Genomic DNA, 26706 nt, shown 5'->3' on the forward strand with positions numbered 1-26706 from the left:
TGAGCGCTGCACACACACACAGCTAAAAGTTGTCTGCTTTAACCGCATAATTACACAGTATTTTGGAGATCTGTGTTGCTGAATCCTTTGCAATTTGTTCAATTAATATTGGACAAGTCAAAGTAGAAAGATGGAATTGGGAAGCTTTAGCCTTTAGCCACACAAACACACGGTGATTCCTTGTTTAAAATTCACAGAGGTGAAACTTTACTATGGATCACAGCGAACATGGATCCCAACCGAATGTCAACCAGCAGGTTTCGGTGACAAAATTGTGGTAAAAAGTCGCTTCTTAGCTGAGCTTGTGCCGTCCATAAAGCTGCCGCCAACTTCCCTGAGACATTTTAGACACCTGTGGACACACACCTCCAACTATCAGGTACTGTTAAACTCACTAAAACACTAGCAACACAATAGAAAGATAAGGGATTTCCCAGAATTATCCTAGTAAATGTGTCTAAAAACATCTGAATCCGTCCCGATGCAATCACGTTTTTTTGTTTTTTTTGTACTTGTTTTTTTTTCTAGTCCGTCGCTATCAATATCCTAGAACACATATCTTTCATCCTCGCTCAAATTAATGGGGAAATTGTCGTTTTCTCGGTCCGAATAGCTGTTTTTGTTGGAGGCTCCCACCAAAAACAATGTGAAGATGTGAGGAGCCATCAACATGTGACGTCATCGTCTGCGACTTTCGGTAGAGGCAGGGCTTTTCTGTTAGCAACCAAAAGTTGCGAACTTTATCTTGGACGTTCTCTATTAAATCCTTTCAGCAAAAATATGGCAATATCGCGAAATGATCAAGTATGACACATAGAATGGACCTGCTATCCCCGTTTAAATAAGAAAATCTCATTTCAGTAGGGGCCCTGCGATGAGGTGGCGACTTGTCCAGGGTGTACCCTGCCTTCCGCCCGATTGTAGCTGAGATAGGCGCCAGCGCCCCCCGCGACCCCGAAAGGGAATAAGCGGTAGAAAATGGATGGATGGCATTTCAGTAGGCCTTTAAGTTAGTGCACCAGTCGAGGAAAATGAGCAAACTACATAAATAACATCCTGTTATTTGATTTTGATATTACTTTTTTTTATCTTGATAGATTGAAAATTAACGAGTTGACCGATGAAAATTATCACATAATTTATTCAGACAGTATAAATAACGACAAAAAAAGAAATAATACTAATAACCGCAACATGTGAGGGTAAAAAAAACCCAACAACATTATGATATGTACATTTTTAGAATGTGGTTGTTCTATTTCTAAACAAAGAAAACAAACTGAAGTTGTTTTAAATTTTAAGTTATTGTGGCATGATTTTACCAGTCCGGCCCACTTGGGATTAGATTTTTCTCCTTTTGGCCCCTCATCCAAAATATGTTTGAACACCCCTGGTTTAAACAAACTCTGAGTATGCTTGGCCATGTGTGAACCCAAATATGGCTGCAACGATTGGCCATTATGAAAATTATTTTACAAAGATTTGTGATGAGGTGGCAACTTGTCCGCCGTGTACCCCGCCTACTTCCCGAATGCAGCTGAGATAGGCTTCAGCGACCTCAAAAGGGACAAGCCGTAGAAAATGGATGGATGGATGTTATTGTTGACAAGTTGTTAGATACATGCTGAATATATTTTTGATTGACAGGCCACGAGTAATACACGTCTATTACCAGTGCTAATTACTAGGAGTGTCAAAAAATATATTTTCAAATTAATCAGGATTCGTATTCGTACCGATATTTAATCGATTCCAAAAAAAATTCAGATTTTGTTGATTCCATCCGTCCACACATTTCTACTGCTTGTCCCTTTCAGGGTCGCAGGGGGTGCTGGAGCTTATCTCAGCTGCATTCGGGCGGTAGGCAGGGTTATTTTTGTTTAAATCGGTCCTGTCCTGTTCTGTTCTCAGGCAAATCATAAAGTTGATGTAGATGCCAATATCGGCTGTGCAGATTTATTTTAAACAAGAGAAGTGTTGGTTATGTCTCTTGTTTTTTGTATTGTATCTTATATTTGGCTTTATGAAATGTTTGGGTATAAGTTTATTGAACAAACTTCTTTTAGTAGTATTTTGTAGTACAAACCCCGTTTCCATATGAGTTGGGAAATTGTGTTAGATGTAAATATAAACAGAATACAATGATTCAGTTGAATATGCTACAAAGACAACATATTTGATGTTCAAACTGATAAACATTTTTTTTTTTGCAAATAATCATTAACTTTAGAATTTGATGCCAGCAACACGTGACAAAGAAGTTGGAAAAGGTGGCAATAAATACTGATAAAGTTGAGGAATGCTCATCAAACACTTATTTGGAACATCCCACAGGTGTGCAGGATAATTGGGAACAGGTGGGTGCCATGAGTGGGTATAAAAGCAGCTTCCATGAAATGTTAAGTAATTCACAAACAAGGATGGGGCGAGGGTCACCAATTTGTAAGCAAATTGTCGAACAGTTTTAGAACAACATTTCTCAACGAGCTATTGCAAGGAATTTAGGGATTTTACCCTCTACGGTCAGTAAAATCATCAAAAGGTTCAGAGAATCTGGAGAAATCACTGCACGTAAGCGATGATATTACGGACCTTTGATCCCTCAGGTGGTACAGCATCAAAAACCGACATCAGTGTGTAAATGATATCACCACATGGGCTCAGGAACACTTCATAAAACTACTGATAGTAACTACAGTTGATCGCAACATCTGTAAGTACAAGTTAAAACTCTACTATGTAAAGCCAAAGGCATTAATCAACAACACACAGAAACGCCACCGGCTTCGCTGGGCCCGAGCTCATCTAAGATGGACTGATGCAAATAGGAAAAGTGTTCTGTGGTCTGACAAGTCCACATTTCCAATTATATTTGGAAACTATGGACGTGGTGTCCTCCGGAACAAAGAGGAAAATAACCATCCGGATTGTTCTAGGCGCAAAGTTCAAAAGCCAGCATCTGTAATGGTATGGGGGTGTATTACTGCCCAAGGCACGGGAAACTTACACATCTGTGAAGGCACCATTAATGTTGAATGGTCCATACAGGTTTTGGAGCAACATATGTTGTCATCCAAGCAACATTATCATGGACGCCCCTGCTTATTTTAGCAAAACAATGCTAAGCCACGTGTTACAACAGCGTGGCTTCGTAGTAAAAGAGTGCGGGTACTTTCCTGGCCCGCCTGCAGTCCAGACATGTCTCCCATCGAAAATGTGTGGCGTATTATGAAGCGTAATATACGACAACAAGACCCCGGACTGTTGAACAACTTAAGGTGTACATTTAGCAAATATGGTAAAGAATTCCACTTTCCAAGCTTCAACAATTAGTTTCCTCAGTTCCCAAACGTTTATTGACTGTTGTTAAAAGGAAAGGTGATGTAACACAGTGGTGAACATGTTCTTTCCCAACTACTTTGGCACGTGTTGGAGCCATGAAATTCTAAGTTAATTATTATTTGCAAAAAAAAAAAAGTTTATGAGTTTGAACATCAAATATCTTGTCTTTGTAGTGCATTCAATTGAATATGGGTTGAAAAGGATTTGCAAATCATTGTATTCCGTTTATATTTACATCCAACACAATTTCCCAATTCTAATGGAAACGGGATTTGTAATATACCAATGTGTTCACGTCCCGTTTTAAAGAAGAGATGGTGTAAAATACTGTACTTATTGGTGATGATAGTCAACAAATTTTATGTATTCATTTATATTGTAGAATCTATTTTATTTTTGTAGTTGTTGTTGGCTTTTAGCTGGATCAAATCTTTATGAGTTGTCTTTTATTTCCTGGTACTCAAGATGATGTCATCTTCAGTATTTTTCCACGTCCTTGGTGTCTTTAACAACAAGTACGTTGGCTTCTTCCTGTCCTTCATTTAACTCGATGTAGATTTTACGGTTGGGACTCCAAGTGCACTGCATTCACATACGTATACAGGTACATTTTAAAATCCTCAGCTGTTGCCATTTCTAATTCAAAGTTGCATATAGTTCTAACTTATATCTGTCAGATTCAATATAGAAGTACCCCGCCTTCCGGCCGATTGTAGCTGAGATAGGCGCCAGCGCCCCCCGCGGCCCAAAAGGGAATAAGCGGTAGAAAATGGGTGGATGGAAAAACTACAACATGGCTGACAGCGTAGAGACGCAGTCAAAAGGGGCTAAGCCATGAGGAGGGCTTGAGCACGTAAATAAGACCAGACCGCCCATAAAACAGTGCATTCTGAAGAGACAAGCAGAAAGCAGCTTTAAGATGGTCTGTAAAATTACATGTTGTATAGACCACAAGGAAGTGTTTAAAATGTAGGAAAAAAATCATATGACCCCCTTTAACTTACAAGTGATTTGGGAATGAGCTGACTCTCTGCTTTTATTTATGTTTTAAGTTGCAAGCATACTTTGAGTTACGAGATTTTTCAACATCAGTTGAAGTAGTATTTTTAATAGGATCGTGCCGTTTGAACATTTAAGTTATATGGTGATAAGTCGCTGTTCTTGCTTAATAGACACAAGAAAAAAATCTGTTATTAGCAATAAAGACGTAATTTACTGTATTATCACGCTGTGTTGCTCCTGCTTTATTTACACAAGAAACAAACATAAGTTTTGACTAGACATTTGAAGTGAGCGTTTGACCGCCACTCACATATCCATACCCGCTACCAACCTTTAGAGCTATGAACGTTACTGCACAGGAGAGGAAGGAAAAGACCAATACAGAGAAACAAACCATTAAAAATATGTCCCACCAGTGAATCAGCCTTGTTGCAGTATTGTCAGTCAGCGTCACAAGAAGCCGCAGCGAGTTTGCGGAGTGCAACAACACACGTCTAACAACAAACATTTATCAATCCATCCATTTTCTACCACTTGTCCCGTTCAGGGTTACGAAGGGTTGCTGGAGCCTATGTCAGCTGCATTCGGGCGGAAGGCGGGTACACCCTGGACAAATCGGCACCTCATCGCAGGGCCAACATAGATAGACAGACAACATTCACACTCACATTCACACACTAGGGCCAATTTAGTGTTGCCAATCAACCTATCCCCAGGTGCATGTCTACGGAGGTGGGAGGAAGCCGGAGTACCTGGGGGAACCCACGCAGTCACGGGGAGAACATGCAAACTCCACACAGAAAGATCCTGAGCCCGAAATTAAACTCAGGACCTTTCAATTGTGAGTCACATGCACTAACCCCTGGTCCACCCTGCTGCCCCAAAACTATCTAACTAGCTCAAAATAAACAAGTATTTTCTCTGGGATTATTTCCCAGTTTTGATCTCGGACGTCTGGTCACTTATAGCATATAAGAATATTCTATTACTGTTAAGCTAATTATGAATAATAAAACACGCGAAAACATGTGCCCTATATCATAGCTACACGTATGACAAAAAAAAATGTGTGAAAAATCAGTGGTATCCAGTGAGGTAAGATGAATTAAATTCGCTGACAGTTCACTGCTCCTGCCAAATGAATTGCACTGAGTGGAGCGGATGAGTCTGAATGTTGTCCGTCTATCTGTGTTGGCCCTGTGATGAGGTGGTGACTTGTCCAGGGTGTACCCCGCCTTCCGCCCGATTGTAGCTGAGATAGGCGCCAGCGCCCCCCGCGACCCCGAAAGGGAATAAGCGGTAGAAAATGGATGGATGGATGGAGCGGATCACCACTCCAAGATGACGGCCCCACGTCTCGTCAGCGCCAGTAGGTAGTAGCGGTCAATGCTGCTTTTACTTATAAGATGTCTATGGTTATAACATGAGCAGTGAGTTTACATCCTCACTGATTAGCCAATAAACGCTCGCTGACTTTCAAAGCTTACTGTTCTTTGTGCAACTTCAAATGTCGAACAATGTTGGAAGTTGTTGCGCCTCTGTCTGTAATCTTCGAACCGCATATTTTGAATACTGCAATTTGTTTTTTGTTGACCAACTCGTAGTTTTAATACCCGAACGAAACTATCTTTGGCGTCATTTTTCCTCACTGCCGCGTTGTTTGACAGCTCGGGAAGAAAACAACGTGGATCTAATTTGATTGGATGTTGTACTGACAGGCAGCACACACGCTGACAGACACACACGTACATGATGAAAGGTACGGAGCGCTCCTGAATAACTTACTAATCTTTGGGTTTTGGGGAAAGTAGCAAGTCTTGTCAAGTCAAAAGCCTCAAGTCCAAGTGAAGTCACAAGTCATTGATGTTAAACTCTTAAGTCGAGTTGCAGGTCTCTTCACATTTTGTCAAGTCAAGTCTAAAGTCATCAGATTCATGACTCGAGTCTGACTCGATTCCAAGTCATGTGACTCGAGTCCACACCTCTGTCATAGTGTGCGCGCTGCTTGCTGTACAACAGCCATCTTAGCTTGGTTACCCACCACTGGTTTTCACTTGCGGAAAAAGATCACTTGTCGGAATACAAGCAATAGGCTGTTTATGGTGTGTTGTACAACTAGGAAGTAGCTTTTGCCATGAAGCTAAATGTGTTGTTACTACCCACAAGGTGTTTATATTGTAAGTATTGTGCTTCTTCACACACCGGCTGATGATTTTAACATTTATCTTAGGCTAGGTTTCATTACCAAGTTTGGAGGTGTTGAAATTGCCATGTAAAATCGCAAAAGTAGCCTGTCTTTGTTAAACCCAATGTAAATTAGCGTCAAGCCAGCACATTTTAAGTCCAAGGTTACTTTATGTCCAAGTGTTTTCAGTGGACTTTGGCTGAATCTGCTTGAGTGATTGTTTCCTTGAGCCGGTGTTTAGTCTGCAACCGGACGTGATGTCCCGTGCAACAAAGGTAGCAAAGTTTGGCGCCATTTAATTGTATGTTAATCGGTACCCAGCAGTACCAATAGAATTCTGTTGATGCCTATAAAAGTACTGAATTCTGTATTCATCCCTAGTAAAGGCTGTACATTATTATGACCTTATTATATAACACAACTGTAGTATATATTTTCAAATATGATTCACCATCTAAAAAGTATTTTTTTTTTTGCATTAAAAGGCATGTTTCATTTTAAAAGTGTTGTGTTTGGGGAGGCGCAAGCACGGATTAAATTGATTTCAATTAATTTTAATGGGATAGGCTCCAGAACCTCCGCAACCCTGAAAGAGACAAGCAAATGGATGGATGGACGGGGGGTGCTGCTTTGAATTACAAGTTACAAGCTTTCATAAGTTGAGGTGCCACTGTACATTTTGCACTGAATGGCATATTTACAGAACATATTGCACTCTAAGTCAGTTGATTTATTTGTCACTGTGGTTATAAGTGTAACCTCCCCAAAATGCGGTCCGTCCGTCTGTGTGTGTGACAAAAGTATATTTTAGAAGTTTTTGGTGAAATATAAGTTGGTAAAACAGGTGCATCAAATATAAATAACCTACATATTCAACCAACCAGACAGTGCTCTGGTTTGGAAGAATTGAATTTCATCACATAAAATGCAATGTTTGGTAAAATGGCGTTGCAAAATAAAACTTTGAGACACTTTTTTCCAGTCGGTCTCTCTTGTGCATCTTTCCTGGTCAATAGTCTATGTGTAAATGACAGGAAGAGAAGTGCAAGAAGTTGTTTACCAGCACATTTTGGTTTGCACATACAAAGACTGTAGTCCCCAAATATGACGTCCCGTTTTAGATTGTATTGATTTGATTGTATTTTTTTCAGAAATACAATCTTAAAGGCCTACTGAAACCCACTACTACCGACCACGCAGTCTGATAGTTTATATATCAATGATGAATATTAACATTACAACACATGCCAATACGACTGGTTTAGTTTACTAAATTACAATTTTAAATTTCCCGCGGAGTTTCTTGTTGAAAACGTCGCGGAATGATGATGCGAGCGCGTGACGTCTCGGGTTGTAGGGGACATATTAGCCCAGCACCACTTGCGGCTAAAAGTCGTCTCTTTTCATCGCATAATTACACAGTAATTTGGATATCTGTGTTGCTGAATTTTTTGCAATTTGTTCAATTAATAATGGAGACTATAAAGAATAATGCTGTTGGTGGAAAGCGGTGGATTGCAGCTGCCTTTAGCAACCGAGACACAGCCTGTGTTTCTTTGTTTGTTGTGAAGCTTTAACACAGTGTGGTCAAGCGAACATGTTTTCTACGTCAACCAGCAAGTTTTTGGATGGGAAAATTGTGATATTGAGTCGGCTCTTACCGGAGACTTCGGTGGATTATGGGACTTCCTCTTGCAGCTCAAAAAGGCAGCTGTGATCTTGGCTCCTCCATCGGCTTCTCTGAGAGACACTGGCGTTCACCGCAGCCATCCGACTTTCAGGTATGTGTTTACAATCTCACTAAAACACTATTAAAACAATAAGCAGATAAGGGATCTTCCAGAATTATCCTAGTAAATGTGTCTAATTTCATCTGAAACGGTCCCACTGCCGCCGCCTGGAGCCGTCGCTATTTTTTTTTTTTTTTGCTTCACTCTAACTTTCCTTATCCACACATCTTTCATCCTCGCTCAAATTAATGGGGAAATTGTCGCTTTCTCGGTCCGAATAGCTCTTGCTGCAGGAGGCTCACATTATAAACAATGTGAGGATGTGAGGAGCCCTACAACCAGTGACGTCACACGCACATCGTCTGCTACTTCCGGTAAAGGCAAGGCTTTTTTATTCGCGACCAAAAGTTGCAAACTTTATCGTCGATGTTCTCTACTAAATCCTTTCAGCAAAAATATGACAATATCGCAAAATGATCAAGTATGACACATAGAATGGACCTGCTATCCCCGTTTAAATAAGAAAATCAAATTTCAGTAGGCCTTTAAGTCTGGCTCAAAACTTAATCTTTACTGAAATGAATTTTACATCAATATAAAAAATATATTGAGACTAATCTTGAACCCAAGCGAGGTAGTTAGAGGCACCTCAGCAGCTGTATGCTTAAAGAAGATGCTCTTTTTGGGGCAACAGCCATTACTTTACTGCAGGCCATAACCGGCCCGCCAAAGCTTTTAATTTGGCCCTGCCGAACATCACCCTAATTTAATTGTGTCCATATATGGCTTCCCTCACTCTGCTTTCGTACCATTCGTCCTCCCTGTCCAGAATCTGTACATTTTTGTTTTGAAAGTTGTGCTGTTTCTCCCTGAGCCGCAAGCCGAGTCTTGGCCTGTAGAGTTTGGCCGTTTATGCTGGGCCATGCGTCGGCACCAAACGTTGGACTAGATCTGACCAATCTAAGTCCATAAGCACGAACTGAAGAAGCCTACTCGGATGAGCGGCGAAACTTCTTCCAAGACAAACCAAACAGTCCAGTTGCGAACGATTGAACGCCTTGAGATGCGTGTAGAAATGTTGTATGCATGCCATTTGTGGCCGTTCTGTATATTATGTCATCTGTTCCTTGTCAAGGTGGGGACTAAGCATGATACACAAAAGCAAACTACTATTAGTCATGCTTAAGTATTTTTAAATGACGCCCTTTCAACATGCCATGCGTGTTAACAACAAACTTCTAGATCCAGTTCAAGTAGATAAGGTTTATCTGGCCGTAGCAGTGACACACATCCTGATGCATCAGAAAAATGCATTGAATGCCATGAGTCACAAGTAGTTTGTTTCACATTTGTTTGTACTGTTGCACTGCAGAGTCATGTTTGAATGAGAATGAACAAACATTATTTTTTTTGAGAATCACACATAATAAAGTATATAGCACCTACTAACATTATATGAATTATTACATGCAGTGGAAACTGTTGAACACAAACCATTTGGGGTAGCTGTTTAATATGTTTGTATGGTAACAAAATTACAATCGGGCATAATGGTAATAAGACAATGTTTTTACAGTTTAAAACTGTCAATGCAATGCATTGAAAAGTGTAATCTTATTATTTTCCTTATTACATTCCGCCCAAATGCAGCTGAGATAGGCTCCAGTGAGCCCCTGCGATCCCAAAAGGGACAAGCAGAAGGAAATGGATGTATAGATGGCATTTTGTAATACCATTTCCATGTCCATTATGCTAGGGCTGCAACAACAATTATTTTGATAGTCGACTAGTCGAGGACTATCTTAACAATTAGTCGACTAATTGTATCATAAGGCGTACACAAACTCAGTCACTCTACTTTAGCGATGTCCTTGAAATTCAGCTTGAGATATTTTAGACATGTGGTTACCAACAACAAAGATGACTAAATCATTCATAAATATCTATTTATAGTTTAACTATGCTGCTCATTTGGCTGTTACAAAAATAAAAATAACTGCTAATTGTGTGTCCATTTCAATGCAACGACAGGCAAAGTGCTAAAAAACTATCTATCCATCCATTCATTTTCTACCGCTTGTCCCTTTCTGGGTCGCGGGGTATGCTGCAGCCTATCTCAGCTACATTCAGGCGGAAGGCGGGGTACACCCTGGACAAGTAGCCACCTCACCGCAGGGCCAACACAGATAGACAGACAACATTCACACTCACATTCACACACTAGGGCCAATTTTAGTGTTGCCAATCAACCTATCCTTAGGTGCATATCTTTTGGAGGTGGGAGGAAACCAGAGTACCTGGAGGGAACGTACGCAGTCACGGGGAGAACATGCAAACTCCAAACAGAAAGATCCCGAGCCCGAAATTAAACTCAGGACCTTCGTATTGTGAGTCACATGCACTAACCCCTTGTCTACCCTGCTGCCCCAAAACTATCTAACTAGCTCAAAATAAACGAGTATTTTGTAATGATGTGTTTAAATGCAGCGTACAGGTATATTATTGATTATTGATTAACTAGATGCATTTTTACTAATCTCATAGACTCGATGTATGGAACTGTATCAGTGATTAATTCTTAAAATTTTAACTTCAATAGATTGTATGTTTGAATCAAATAATTTAAAAATGATTCGATTCGATTCAGAATTTGTGGTTTTTGATACTATTTAAGGACAATATTGTTTTTTTTAAGAATGATACAATCCTAAATGATTCAGTGAGTTTAGATTAGATTAGATAGTACTTTATTTATTCCGTCAGGAGAGTTCCTTCAGGAAAATTAACATTTTCAGCACAATCCCATTCAAGTTTAGACAAACATTACAGGGAGACAGAACAGGATCGCTGACGGGTCTGCCGGGTTCCAGCGCCCCTTACAAAAAAGATGAGATACAGGTAAACAAGGGGGGGGGGGGGGGGGAGAAAAAAAAAAATAGAAGATTAAAATAAAAATAAAATCGATTAAATCGATTCAGTAACTTTTTAGAAAAAAAAACTGTGCGTGTGGGTCTGCTTTCTGCACGGACTGACACGATGTGCTGGCTAGCTAAATGTTCAACTTTTGTCACAGAGACACTCACACACAGACGAGGTGATTATGTGACTGAGGCTGTGTACAGTAAGCAAATTAAATACAGTGATTTATTCAGGTGTGACAGTAAATAAATTCAAGTTGAATCCTCCGGTTAGGAAATCAGAAATTTAGACTTCCCACTACTAATGGAACGCACCATAAAAGTTGAAATGGTAAATGATTTGCGCATGCGCAAACCGATGCAATTCCCTCACTGTGAAGGTCTCTCTTCTGCTCAAGCAGCAGCACCCGTCACTGCTCTCCTAGGACGGTGACCGATGTGATAATATTTGATGTATCGTATTGAAATTGTTCGGAATAAACAATTTCGAACAACCCACTAACCAATTTGTTTCCTACGTATTCATATTAATCCAAAACCTGAGCATCTAATTATATTCTGGTTGGAGTCCATCCATCCATGTTCTACCGCTTGTCCCTTTTGGGGTCCGGGGGGTGCTGAAGCCTATTAGATGGACAAAATTCACACTCAAATTCACACACTAGGGCCAATTTAGTGTTGCCAAACAATCTATACCCAGGTGCATGTCTTTCAAATAGTATAAATCAGTGGTTTTCACTTCAGAAAAAAACCACCATAATGACTAATATTAAAATACAATGGCGTAGTAGGCCCACGTATTAATTAAAAACAAGACAAATGTTTGATTTAACAGGTATATTTAATATTTTTAACCACTGTAACATTACACACAATTTGAACAGTAACATTGTGTTTGAATATAGGAAAAGGAAACACTGTACTTTAATCAAGTGGTTCTTTGATGTACCACTAGATAGAGCCAGTGTACCACGGTTTGAGAATAGCAGGTATAAATAGTCCAGTTGCTTCTATTCGATTTTTGTGGTTATTGTAAAGCCCCTTACACACAAAAACTGCTCAAATATATTAAGTCAAGCAGCCCTGCAAGGTGTCCTTTACTTTTTTTTGCAGGAAGTTGGCAACACTCTATGTAGACCACAAGGAAGTATTCTAAATGTAGAAAAAAAAATCATAATTTGAATCCTTTAAATTTGGGTTGTGGTTTTATATTATTGTGTGGTGGCTTTTGCAGTTGAGCTGTAGCTAAAAGTTGTTCAATGGTTCTCAAATGGGGGTACGCGTACCCCTGGGGGTACCTGACGGTATGCCAAGGGCTACGTGAGATTTTTTTTTTTAAATATTCTAAAAATAGCAACAATTCAAAAATCCTTTATAAATATATTTATTGAATAATACTTCAACGAAATATGAATGTAAGTTCATAAACTGTGAAAAGAAATGCAGCAATGCAATATTCAGTGTTGACAGCTAGACTTTTTGTGGACATGTTCCATAAATATTGATGTTAAAGATTTCTTTTTTTGTGAAGAAATGTTCAGAATTAAGTTGATGAATCCAGATGGATCTCTATTACAATCCCCAAAGAGGGCACTTTAAGTTGATGATTACTTCTACGTTTAGAAATCTTTATTTATAATTGAATCACTTGTTTATTTTTCAACAAGTTTTTAGTTATTTTTATATCTTTTTTTTCCAAATAGTTCAAGAAAGAACTCTACAAATGAGCAATATTTTGCACTGTTATACAATTTAATAAAACAGAAACTGATGACATAGTGCTGTATTTTACTTCTTTATCTCTTTTTTTCAACCAAAAATGCTTTGCTCTGATTAGGGGGTACTTGAATTAAAAAAATGTTCACAGGGGGTACATCACTGAAAAAAGGTTGAGAACCACTGCTCTAATTCATAATATTGTCTTATCGTGTTTGCATTTGTTGTGACCTTTCTCAGTCACCATAACTGTCTGCCATTCTGGTTTTGGCGAGTGATGGTGATGATGCCACAGACGGGCAGACAGACTTGAATAACGTTTAATGTCCTTTTCATTAGAAGTGTTAAACTAAATATGAAGTCCGCCGTTCTTAAATCCAATGTTTTCCTTTTCATAGTGTTGATAATATCGAACGATTTCCTTTTCAACAATGGTGAATCGTTACCAATCTTCCGAACGGCAAACTTGCCAAGCACGGATCGATATAATTAAATCTAATAAATATAAATTAATATATAATTATTACAGCCCTAATGTTTAATCTTAGAAGGCATGTCCTGAGTTTCCCAAAAGGCATGTGGCATTTTGCCAAAATGTATGTGGCAAACTCAAGACATACCTTATTATTTTTAACACTAAGTGATGGCTTTTTTTTCCGGTCACTCTTCCATAAAGCCCAGCTCTATAGATTGTACGGCTTATTGAAGACCTATGCACAGACCCCCAGTATTTGCTGTGGAACTCCTTCAGGGCCACTTTTGGTCTCTCTGTTGCTTCTCTGAATAATGCCCTCCATACCCGGTCTGTGAGTTTTGGTGGGCGGCCCTCTCTTGGCAGATATGTTGCAGTACCATGTTACTTCCATTTGAAGATTATGGATTTGATGGTGCTCAGAGGATCATTAAAGATGTCTTTATAAGTAATTATGTAACTTCTGCAGGTAATATTTTTTACCAGGACATTATGAGGAGCTTCCTAGCAAATGAGGTGAATATATACTGTAAGCACATGCGAATTAAAATGTTTTAGTTTTCTTAAATTATTTTTTCATATATTTTTTCTCATTTCACTTCACACATTTTTTTACAGATCCATCACATAAAATTTAGATTAAAAACATTTAAATTACAGGTTGTAATGTAATAAAATAGGTAAAATACTTTTGCAAGGCGCTGTACCATGTTCAAAAGATACTCTGTATGGGTAAAAAGATGCATTGATAATCGTTATAATATTAACAAACATTTAATAATCTAAATATAAGAGCCTGAATCATAATTGAATAGTGAAGTGCCAAATATGACACACCCTTGCATTGGGCTAATTGCAGAATAGTATCTTCATCAAAAGGCACTCGTTGTGAATTCTCCAGAAAATTTCCTGATTTATTCACAGATGCGCTCACTCAGACTTTGCGCTTATAAGCTGGCGGGGTACCAGCCGATGTTACATTGTTTGTGATAAATTCAGCTGTAATATATTCTGACATTTGTGTTATCCAATACTATCTATTTACTATCCAACTGTCAATGCAAAGGTAGTGTCCGTTTTGCAGTGTTAGTTTAAAAAGGTCTGGATTCCAGACATCGCCATGTTAATTTTACTTACTTACTGAGCAGTAAGTTATGAAGGTTGTTTGTTTGTTGTTACTTTTAGGTTTGATGGTTGATAAAGTTGTTCAGTCCAACTCATCATATAATTTGCACAATCGTCAATAATGCATATATTTTCTTGAGAAAAAGGCTAAAAAATTGTACATTTAAAATTTAATCTGTTATTAGTAAACAGTATTAACATATGTTACTTGTATTGTTTTGCTCTATTTTTACAATTGTTACAATGTACAATGTAACACAGGGGACTGCGTGGCGCGGTTGGGAGAGTGGCTGTGCTAGCAACCTTGAGGGTTCCTGGTTCGATCCCCACCCATCTCGGGTGTGTCCGTGAGCAAGACACTGAGCAAGACACCCTTGCTCCTGATGGGTTGTGGTTAGGGCCGTGCATGGCAGCTCCCGCCATCAGTGTGTGAATGGGTGAAGGTGGAAATAGTGTCAAAGCGCTTTGAGTACCTTAAAGGGTGAAAAGCGCTATACAAGTATAACCCATTTACACTTACATTTACATTACATTGACAGGCCATATAACAGTAGTGGCTGTTGGTCTTTCGGGTGGAGGAATCTCATTTTCAGTTACTTTCTAAACATGAGTGCAGTTTACAATTACAGATAAAAGATGCTAGATTTGACAAAGAAAATTACATTCAAAGCATTGTAAAAACTCTCCATATCAACAGGAACAGCAAAATGCTGTTTATACTCTAAGATTGCTGATTCACTGAATTCAATCAATTAGGGATTCAGCCGGGATTCATGCGGAAGACCGGCATTCAGGCCAGCCCAGGGTGAGCCTCCTTTTACTTAATTTCCAGAAACACTTGGTATCCGTGGGCGGGACAAAGCAGAGCAACTATCCAATTGCTGTCTAGTTTTGCTGCAGTGGAACAACCCACTCTATTCTTCCCCGTTGAAGGCAATGGATGCTCGACTTCAACACTGTTTATTGCACAGTGACGCTACCACAATCAATGAGAAGAAAGCACATCATTTGTCGTGAAAGAAGCTGATACTGAAAAAAAGGTGAACTCATTCTAGCGCATAATTAATCAGTTAAATGTAAACACAAATGTGCATATTTGACCACATTTTTATATTTTAAGGGAATCTGAGATTTTCTTGCAGTCTTTGAGCAATCCCTACTGCCGTATACTCATCCTCAGCAGGTCTCCAAGGTGAACAGCCTCCGGCATGTTAGAACAAGGCGGGTAAGGAAAGTCGACAAGTCAGATCCGTAACTTCAGGACAAAGGATTGGCTCTAAGGCGGGGGTCAGCAACTCGCGGCTCTTTAGGGCCGCCCTAGTGGCTCCCTGGACCATTTTTTAAAAAGGATTGAAAATGGAAAAAGATGGGGGGAGGATATTTTTTTTGTTTTAGTATGATTTTTGTTTGAGGACACGCCCCCCGTGACCCCGAAAGGGAATAAGCGGTAGAAAATGGATGGATGGATGGACCACCATGACACAAACTTTCCCAATTGTTTGAAATCCAATCTAATCCAATCCACTTTATTTATATAGCACATTTAAACAACAAAAATATTTCCAATGTACTGCACAACACTATTAAAAACAATACTGAAATATTATCCTTAGCTACACCAATGACTAAAATCGTTTTTAATCATATTTATTTTTATATTGGTTTTATTTATTTTTTGTTTTTATTCAAAGGGTAAAACCAATTGAAACAGTAAATAGGTAGTTATACATGCTTCACTACACACTGCAGCACATCAGAGTCATGACAATGGATATGTTAAAAAAGTTCAGTCAATTGACAAAGCCCACACAAGATTTCATTGTTTCTGATCATTTACCATTAACTTTGATCACACTACACACAAGTAAATGATGAGCATACTTAGTCAACAGCCATACATGTCACACTCAGAGTGGCCGTATGAACAACGCCAACACTGTCATGAAAATGTGCCATATACTGAAACGACAATAAACAATAATGACAAACGCATTTTAGGAGATTATTTGCACTGCAACACAACATAAACACTACAGAACAAATTCACAGAATTCCCTGCAGCAACGACTCTTCCGGGACGCTACAATATAAACAAATGCCATTGGTGGCTCTACACCTAACATCCAATGTAATGATACCAAGTACAGAAGCGTATATAGTCGATACCACTATGATTAAATTGGTATGTTTTAGCAACACAAAATCTCTTTTGTTTTTTATTTATTTATATTATGTTTATAAACTCAGGAAATTTGTCCCTGGACACATGAGGACTTTGAATATGATGTCTGATCCTGTAACTACTTGGTATCGGATTGATACCCAAATTTGTGGTATCATCCAAGACTAATGTAAAGTAGCTAACAACAGAAGAATAAGTGATTATTACATTTTAACAGAATTGTAGATAGAACATGTTGTAAAGAAAAGAAAATAACAAGATATTAACAGTAAATGAACAAGTAGATTAATAAATAATTTTCTTCCACTTCTCCTTAATAATTTGGACAAAATAATAGAATGATAAATGACACAATATGTTACTGCATATGTCAGCAGCTAAATTAGGAGCCTTTGTTTGATTACTTACTACTAAAAGACAAGTTGTCTTGTACGTTCACTATTTTATATAAGGACAAACTTGCAATAAGAAACATATGTTTATTGTACTGTAAGATTTTTTGTTAAAAATAAAGCCAATAATGACATTATTTGTGGCCCCTTTTTATTAAGAAAAGTACCAAAATATTTTTTGGTGCCAGTACCAAAATGTTGGTATCGGGACAACACTATTGCAGTCCATACAGTCCAGAATAGAAACGACAACATGGTCTTAAAGATACGTAGCACAGCAGAAAGCACATGCAGTGATACAGCGATTAGCAAATATTGCAGCTTGTAGCAAATGCAAGAAACACAGCGTTGTTTCTTTCTTGTCTTTATTCATAGACTGCCAACATAAGAATGAATCAAACACAACACAATATGCACTTTATAGTTATGGGGAAAACATAACAGGGGGCCTCACTCGCCTGCCGTAACAGGTACAATGTCCATCCCACGGGGGAGCAGGTGTACCTTGTGGGGAAGAACCAATATCATGGCCCGGTGGAGGCGAAGGACATTCAACCCTAACATATTTTGGAGGGCGACCTCGGCGGGGGACTTGACCAGGCAGTATTTCCTCACCTGAAACACAATGCCCCGGTTTAAGCCTGTCTAACGAAACGTACTTCCTGCGCCCGCCCATATCCAGCACAAAGTCTTTAAGACCGTGTTCCAGAACCCTGAATGGGCCATCGTAAGGGGGTTGGAGGGGCGAACGTTGGGCGTCTTGACGCACAAAGACAAAATGGGCATTTTTAAGCTCCGATGGCACAAACGACTTAGAGAAACAGTGGTGGACCGGGCCAGGAGCCAAGGACCCCTTCGGCAAAAAGGTAAACGATCGCGTGGCACAACCCTGAGGTAAAAATTATCCTGGAACGCGGAGTGGTTGACCGAACACCAATTCAGCGGGGGCCGCAGCAAGATCCTCTTTAGGGGCCGAGCGCAACCCAAGCATAACCCAAGGCAAACAGTTAACCCAGTTGCTATCCACGAGCGCTGCACGCACAGCCACCTTAAGCGACCGATAAGAACGTTCATATAAGCCCTTAGCTTGGGGACGGTAGGCTGTAGTACTGTGCACCTGCACACTCAAGGACTGCGCCAACGCTGACCAAAGCTCCGACATAAATTGGGATCCCCTTTCCGAGGTGATATCGGATGGTGTGCCAAAACGCGCAACCCAGGCTGACAGAAACACACGGGCAACGTCTACCGAGGCAGTGGAGGAAAGAGGAACCACTTCCGGCCATCTGCTGGTACGATTTACCATAGTTAGCAAGTGTGTATAACCCTGCGACGGAGGTAGGGGGCCAACTAGATCTACATGCACGTGGTCAAAAGGCCTGACCGGAATTGGAAATGGTTTGAGGGCCGCCTTAGTGTGCTTTGGCGCGCTGACATGCCACGCATGTGGCTGCCCACGACATGCCACGCATGCGGCTGCCCACTCCCTCCCATCCTTCCTAAGGCCAGCCCAAACAAACTTGGCACCAACCAACTTGCCGGAAGCCCGAAAGCCAGGGTGCGACAGGGAGTGTATTGAGTCAAAAACCCGGCGGCGCCAGTCTACCGGGACAACAGGCCGAGGGCGGCCAGTGGACACATCACAAAGGAGGGCGGGACCGCCATTCTGCACCACCACCTCCTTGAGCACAAGCGCCGTACCCTCAGCTTTGAGTGCGCGGATGCCGAGGTTGTTGGGCTGGTCAGCGGCCATTCCCGAAAAATTTAAACCGAGCTGCACGAAGTACACGAGTATGCGTGAGAGACAATCAGCCACAGGGTTGGCCTTACCGGCCACATGCTGAATGTCCGTTGTGAACTCAGAGATGGACGACGAGTGACGCTGCTGACAGGCTGACCAAAGCTCCGTGACCTTTGACATGGCAAACGTCAGGGGTTTGTGGTGAACAAAAGCCGTGAAGGATCGACCCTCCAACAGAAAACGAAAATGGAGTGTTGCGAGTGCTAAAAATTCTCGATCAAATATACTGTACTTCCACTCGTTATCTCGCAGTTTGCGACTGAAGAACACAAGGGGCTGCCACACATTCGCCACCCGCTGCTCAACCACAGCACCCACGGCGACATCAGATGCATCCGTCGTCAAAGCCACGGGCGCCGTGGAAACAGGGTAGGCGATAAGAGCAGTCCCTGCGAGCACGGATTTAGCCCTCTGAAAAGCTTGGACCTGCTGAGGAGTTTATTCGAGGGAATCGTTAGCCTTTTTGTTACGTAGGGCACCATAAAGAGGCTGCAGGAGGTGGGCAGCGCGCAGAAGGAACCGATTATAAAAATTAATAATGCCCAAAAACTCCTGTAGAGCTTTGACAGTGGAGGGACGAGGAAAATCCGCCACCACCTGCACCTTCGAAGGCAAAGGAATCGCACCCTGCGACGAAATACGGTGACCTAAAAAATCAATCTCCGACAGCCCAAACTGACATTTAGAAGGATTTGCGATCAGGCCATGCTCGTCAAGACGTTTGAACACCTGTGTTAGGTGTGACTGGTGCTCCTCAGCTGAAGGACTCGCCACCAAAATGTCGTCAAGATAAACAAACACAAAATTGAGCCCGCGCAACACTGAGTCCATTAATCTCTGAAAGGTTTGTGCTGCCCCCTTCAGGCCAAAAGGCATACGCAGGAACTCAAAAAGCCCAAACGGGGTTATTACTGCGGTCTTGGGCACGTCCTCGGCGCGCACCGGGGCCTGGTGGTAACCGCGAACTAGCTCTACTTTCGAAAAAATGGCGGCGCCAGCCAGGCGCGCCGAAAAGTCCTGGATGCGCGGGGTAGGGTAGCGGTCGTACATTGTGATGTTATTAAGGCGGCAAAAATCCCCACAATGGCGCCAGGAACCATCTGACTTAGGCACCATGTGCAAGGGCGAAGCTTACGGGCTATTAGAACACCTAACGATGCCTAAACGCTCCATAGTAGCGAACTCCTCCTTAGCGATGGTCGATTTAGCCGCGTCAAGACGGCGCGCGTGCGCAAAAACTGGCGGGCCCACCGTGGGAATGAAATGTTCAACGCTGTGTTTAGTGTCCGCGGTGGAAAAAGCACGAGTGGTTAATGACGGAAAATCCGCCAGCAAACGCTGAAAAACGTCACCAGATACCGAATGATTAGCGTGTGGTAATGGTCCAAGTCCCCCTGCCTTACATGTAAAAGTTGAAAAAGACACAGCATCAATCTATCGGCGGTTAGTAACATCAATAAGCAGTCCATTAGCACACAGAAAATCCATGCCAATAATGGGGACCGCGATTGCGGCGATGACAAAATCCCACTGGAAATTACGTCCATGGAAGTACACAGTCAACAACTTGGAGTCAAAAGTGTCGATTGACGAGCCGTTGGCGGCGTTCAGCAGCGGCCCGCTTTGTCCGCGTCTGTGGCAGGTAGCAGGCTGACTTGCGAATCGGAGTCCACCAGGAAACGTCTCCTTGACGACGAGTCAGCGATGAAAAGCAGCTCGCTTGCATCGCCGGCGCCCACAGCCGCTACTGAACGCCGCCGTTTGGAGTTTCCCGGGGCCGTGAAGGAGCATGGAGGAACGCACCGTCGAGCTTTGGCGCCAAAACGTTGATGGAAGAAGCACTGGCCTGCTTTGCGCCTTTTACGGGTAGCGACTCCCGCCATTACCGCCGGGTCCGCGTTCTCCATCGTCTGCAGCGGGGGCGCTTCTACGCTCTGCACGGCAAACCGTCTGGAAGCCAGAAGCACCCAGTCAGCTTCTTCTGCCAAGCCCCGGTAATCGTGGGAGGCCAGAGAAGTGGAGTTAGCTAGCGCCGCACGGGCCGCAGATGGAAGCAGCCGCAAGAAAAGACGCAGGAAAATGAATCCGCCTTCCTCGGAGCCCAGCAGTGACAGCATACTGTCCATTAAATCCACGGCGAAGCTGTCGCCCAAACCCGGCAGAGAAAGAAGTCTATCCGCCCTCTCAGCGTCAGTCAGAGTAAATCTCCGAAGCAGGGGATTCTTGAGGGCGGGGTACTTGCCACTCTGCGGAGGGTTTCGCAACAGCTGCATAGCGCGGCGAGTGGTTGCCTGGTCGAGTGCTGTCACAACCAAGTGATACCGGGAGTCATCGCCGGTGATTCCTCGCAGGTTGAAAAGGGACTCGATTTGCTGGAACCATGATGCCGGGTCGCTCTGCCAGAACTCCGGGAGCTTGCAGGTTGCTGGAGTTGCAGGTTGCTGGAGCTGGGGCGACATGGCGGATAAAGACCCCTCTTCTGCGCGAAACATTGTCGGGGTCACCAATGTGGCAAATGCAAGAAATACAGCGTTGTTTCTTTCATGTCTTTATTCATAGACTGCCAACATAAGAATTAATTAAACACAACACAATCTGCACTTTTATAGTGTGTCCCTGAAGACACAAACCACACCCATTCTGCTGAGTGTGAGCATGGTCCTAGTGCCCTCCACAAGCTCAATTTAAATATGTTGACAAGCGGTAGACAATGGATGGATGGCTGGATGGATTACAAATTACACACATCTGTGCCACTAGTACAAAGCAAAGCTACTGCCAATGGTCCAAAACAGGAAATGGAAAATACAACGTAAAAGAATGACCAGAAGACATAAACAACAGAAAACAGAACTATAAGTCCAAAACTTATTTATGTGTTGGTTTGTAGTATGTTATAGCTGGATTTGAATATTAATTTCATTCGGAGCTGTAAACATAGTGTGTTAAATATACAGAACTGTCAAGTCATTTATCCTTTTGTTCGCACAGTACAATACAGTGAAAATGGGCACATTGTAAATGGTGATAAACGTGCTGTTAACCGCTTGCATTGATCAAGTATTCTGATGCCAAATCCCACTGATATGTTAAGTAATCATATACAATTCTTAAAAATATCTTCCAGTTTTAAACTGTTGCAAAATGAGAAAATGATAGTTCTCTTTTAAAATGTCTCTAAGGCCATGTCCACACAAACAAAGATACTTAAAAACAGGGTTGTCAAACTAATTTTAGCTCAAGGGTTGCATGGAAGAAAATCTATTCTCATGTGGGCCGGATTCCAAAAATTATGGCATAATAACTTAGAAATATAACTACGACAACTTCAGATTGTTTTATTCCGGCCCAAAATAGAACAAGCACATTCTGAAAATGTAAATATCTCAAATAATCCTCATGACAAACCACTTCAAGTAGGTTGAAAATTCTGAGGAAAAGATTGGTGCAGTTGCAAAAACACCATGAGAACACAATTAATTTAGACTTAATATCAGCATATCTACAAAGCAATTAAACTTTAAAGGCCTACTGAAACGAGATTTTCTTATTTAAATGGGGATAGCAGGTCCATTCTATGTGTAATACTTGATCATTTCGCGATATTGCCGTATTTTTGCTAAAAGGATTTAGTCGAGAACATCGACGATAAAGTTCGCAACTTTTGGTCGCTAATAAAAAAGCCTTGCCTTTACTGGAAGTAGCAGACGATGTGCGCATGACGTCACGGGTTGTAGGGCTCCTCACATCCTCACATTGTTTATACTCTTAGCCTCCAGCAGCAAGAACTATTCGGGCCGAGAAAGCGACGATTTCCCCATTGATTTGAGCGAGGATGAAAGATTTGTGGATGAGGAAAGATAGAGTGAAGCACTAAAAAAAGAAAAGGTGACGGATCCAGGCGGCGGCAGTGGGAGCGTTTCAAATGTAATTAGACACATTTACTAGGATAATTCTGGAAGATCCCTCATCTGCTTATTGTGTTTATAGTGTTTTAGTGAGATTATAAAGTCATACCTGAAAGTCAGATGGCGGCGGTGAACGCCAGTGTCTCTGAGAGAAGCCGAGGAGCCAAGATCACCGCTGCCTTTTTTAAGCTGCAGGAGGAGGTCTCATAATCCACTAAAGTCTCCGGTAAGAGCCGACTTAATAACACAATTTTCCTATCCAAAAACTTGTTGGTTGATTGAGAGAAACATGTTTGCTTGACCGCTTCGTGTTAAAGCTTCACAACAAACAAAGAAACACCGGCTGTGTTTCGGGTGCTAAAGGCAGCTGCAATCCACCGCTTTCCACCAACAGCATTCTTATTTGACGTCTCCATTATTAATTGAACAAATTGCAAAAGATTTAGCAACACAGATGTCCAAAATACTGTGTAATTATGCGATGAAAAGAGACAACTTTTAGCCGTGAGTGGTGCTGGGCTGAAATGTCCGTTCCAACCAATAACGTCACAAGCACGCGTCAACATAAGTGTCATCATTCCGCAACGTTTTCAACAGGATACCTCGCGGGAAATTTAAAATTGCAATTTAGTAAACTAAACCGACCATATTGGCATGTGTTGCAATGTTAAGATTTCATCATTGATATATAAACTATCAGACTGCGTGGTCGGTAGTAGTGGGTTTCAGTAGGCCTTTAAGTTACAGCCCATCTAGGATTAAACAAACAATAAAATAAAGCATAAATAAAAAAATATTCCATGTATAAACTACATCTTTTATCATTTCCACATATTAACTGTTTGCTAACTCAACAAACCTTACAAACTAAGGTAGAAACTATTCAAGAGGGTTGAGTTGCTCCCTGCCTTTGGGGCTTCACTGTGTATCAATAGAAAAACAAAAGCTTTGCAATGTGTGAAGAATTTCAACAAACCCAAAATAACAACTTAAAAGACTGAGAGTATTGCAGGAAATCACACACTGTTCACTTTGTTTAATTTTGCACAGAAGACAATCATTTTCACAGACCTATATCAATGTGCAGTGTCTCATGCAGCATTTGGTGGGGTTACCAATTTTTATTTTACCCAGGTTTGTTTAAGGTTGGGGTTTTTTTCCCACTCCAGACTGGGCCCCCTTAGGAGCCCAGTCTGGATTGTATTTTTTTACTCACCCTTCCCCAGCATTTACCTTTTTCCCATCTTTCACGGGGCGCCTTATGGCAACCCATTAGTGTTCTTGTTCTGTAACTCTGTACACTGTTTGTTTGTCTAATCTTGAACAGGTTTGTGCTGAAAACAAAGCTTCGTTGTACTTGTGCAATGACAATAAAGACCTATCCCCTATCCTCTCCTAAGGGAGAGGAGTCGCAGCCCGCTTTACCGTGTACCTCTTGCTTGGTATATTTGCTTGCCTATAAGAATTGATATTGCGACATTCAGTGGACACATTTAGAACAGCAGTTTCTTTAATTCAAAAATGCAACTCAATTTTACACTTTGCAAACACATCTCGCGGGCCGGATTGAACCTGTTTGCGGGCCTGATCCGGCCCGTGGGCCATATGTTTGATAGCTTGCTTTAACGATTGTCTCTCTAATGTTAAAAAAAAAATCTCTAAACACAAGTGTATAGTTTGAAAACAGTCTCTGTCTACATGAAAACACAACGCTTCTCAGTTGTAATTTGAATTGCCTAATATGGAGGTAAAAATTGCCATGTGAAATTGGTCATCAGTACCATGTATATTGCATATTCAAAGTAAATTGGTTTAAAGAGGAGCCTTCCTATCCAGCGGATGGAGTCTGATCTGAATACACCTTTTTGCCCACCGAGTGTTTGAGATGGTGCCGAGTCTGGAACTGGACATGACGTTATACAGCCCACGCCTGTAAGGGCCTTTTCCTCCGATTCTGGATCAACATTTGCATTAAAAGTGACTGCTGCAACTTGGGTTTGGCGTCATTTGAATTTGAACGATTATGGTTCTGACTCCCATTTCCTGTTTCGATTCCTGTTCTCAAAGAATTTGGATTCTAAATCTTTTAAGAGAAAGAGTCAAAAAATTGAAATTGAAAAATTGAATGGTTCTAAGAGACTCGTAATGTTAGTCCCGGTTCCCATTGACACTCGATGCCCAACCCTAATTGCAACACATCGATTAGTTCCAATAACACTTACGTCACACTTAATTGCCATTGTTTGCACGCCAGAGTTGCTCACTAAGTTGACTTTCCATAAAGCACCACTGTAAGATTTTCTGTAGAGAATTGCAACCCCAACAAAAAGCTATGAAAGGATGAATATGGCGTCGGAGGAGTCGGCAGAGGGACCACGCAGAGGCATAATCCAGGCTTAAGTGTGCCTATACACTGTAGGAGTAGTAACTATCTCAAAAAATGTTCTACTGTAGTGGACTATATCAGTAACAAGAGTCTTTGAAAGGATGTCTTTATATAGTGCTCTGTGGCCTTATTTCATTCTAAATCATTACAAAAAACGTTAGCTTCAACTTTACAACCCAAAAGGGCTCATATCATGATTTTTTCTCTACAATTAAAACACTTTTTGTAGTAAAATGTAATTAATGGTGGTTCTTTGTTCAACATTATGCATACATAATGTTTTATAGACAATCTTGAAGTCGCTTTCTGACAGCCGTTTTATTAACCTATTGACTACAGCGCCGGACTACAATATCGAACTCACGCAAAGTTCTTGGGGTAACTCTCCGCCATATAGGAAGACATCCGCAGATGTCACATGTGGCTCGTATGTAGGAAGTATGAAGGAAAGCAAGATTGTTTTACAAATATCTTCGCCATAACTTAATAGTTAGATTTCAAATTTTCGGGACTTATGCAGATCCCAAAAACAAGTACCGATAGGTAAGAAAAGTTGGTTGGTTTTAGGTTACCTTTAATACTGTACTGTGATTTATATCATCTTATTCTTACCAAGAATGTTCCTTATTTTAAACTTGACTTGTCACATAATTTGCCTCCTTGGCTATGTATCAAAAAGTCTTATCTAAATAGAAGAAATGCAGTTTATAATACTGTTTCCATCTGTCTCTTGTTTTCAGGTGGAGCGCATTGTAGATAAAAGGCGAAACAAGAAGGGTAAGTGGGAGTACCTAATAAGGTGGAAGGGCTATGGAAGTAAAGAGGACACCTGGGAGCCGGAGCACCACCTACTGCACTGTGAGGAGTTCATTGATCACTTCAACAGCTTGCAAATACATTCGCACAAACAGCCCAAGATTCCCAAAAGTACAGCCAACGGTCATTCGGCAGCCACAGAAAACTCCAGAGCTCGGGCTGAAGTGCGAAAGAAGAAAAGCGGTAGTGAGCCAGCCGTTGGGGTCCGAGTGGGAACTATTCTAGGGATCCCAGGTGGAGGGTCAGCAGCCGTTCACAGGCAGAGGAAGGTTGGTGAAGGGCTTGGTAGGCATGCTTTGCGGGACAAAATGAGCAAAGCCATGACCTTTAAGACTCCTTCACTAGGAGCCCCTCGTTTTGTGGACCCGATGAGGAAGCCTTATAATGGACTCCAGAATGGAGATGTGGAGCCTCACATGTACAGGACAGCATCAAGGTCACACAGAGCATCTTCGGACAGGGTGAACGGAGACCAAAAAGAAATAGATACTACTGAATTAGGTAAGCTTTTAATAGAAGATTAAATACATATTTTTATAACTATTGAGCATAAAATATTGCGCTCCAACAGTCACAAGGTTCTTCTTTTTCCATCTGCTATCTTGCTTTGTTTTGGTTCACACTGATTGGTATATTCAGGCACAATGGGTTTCTGTTTTAAAAAACAACGCTCACCCTGCACCAAGCAGCAGCGAATGAGCAAGAATCTCACAATAATCTTAATACGTAAG

The 26706-nt window shown here is 41.3% G+C and overlaps 1 protein-coding gene across 3 annotated transcripts in view; it reads left to right on the forward strand.

Annotated features, from left to right (window-relative positions):
* The window catches only part of LOC133538922 (chromodomain Y-like protein 2), an 87387-nt gene that overhangs the window by 1338 nt on the left and 59343 nt on the right, over nucleotides 1–26706 (forward strand). For all 3 annotated transcript variants that reach the window (XM_061880861.1, XM_061880852.1, XM_061880843.1), the window contains exon 2: nucleotides 25900–26476. In XM_061880861.1, coding sequence (XP_061736845.1) covers nucleotides 25900–26476 — 577 coding nt within the window. The remainder of the gene's footprint in view (nucleotides 1–25899; nucleotides 26477–26706) is intronic.

Source organism: Nerophis ophidion, linkage group LG02 (genome assembly GCF_033978795.1).
Source record: "Nerophis ophidion isolate RoL-2023_Sa linkage group LG02, RoL_Noph_v1.0, whole genome shotgun sequence".
Lineage (NCBI taxonomy): Eukaryota > Metazoa > Chordata > Actinopteri > Syngnathiformes > Syngnathidae > Nerophis > Nerophis ophidion.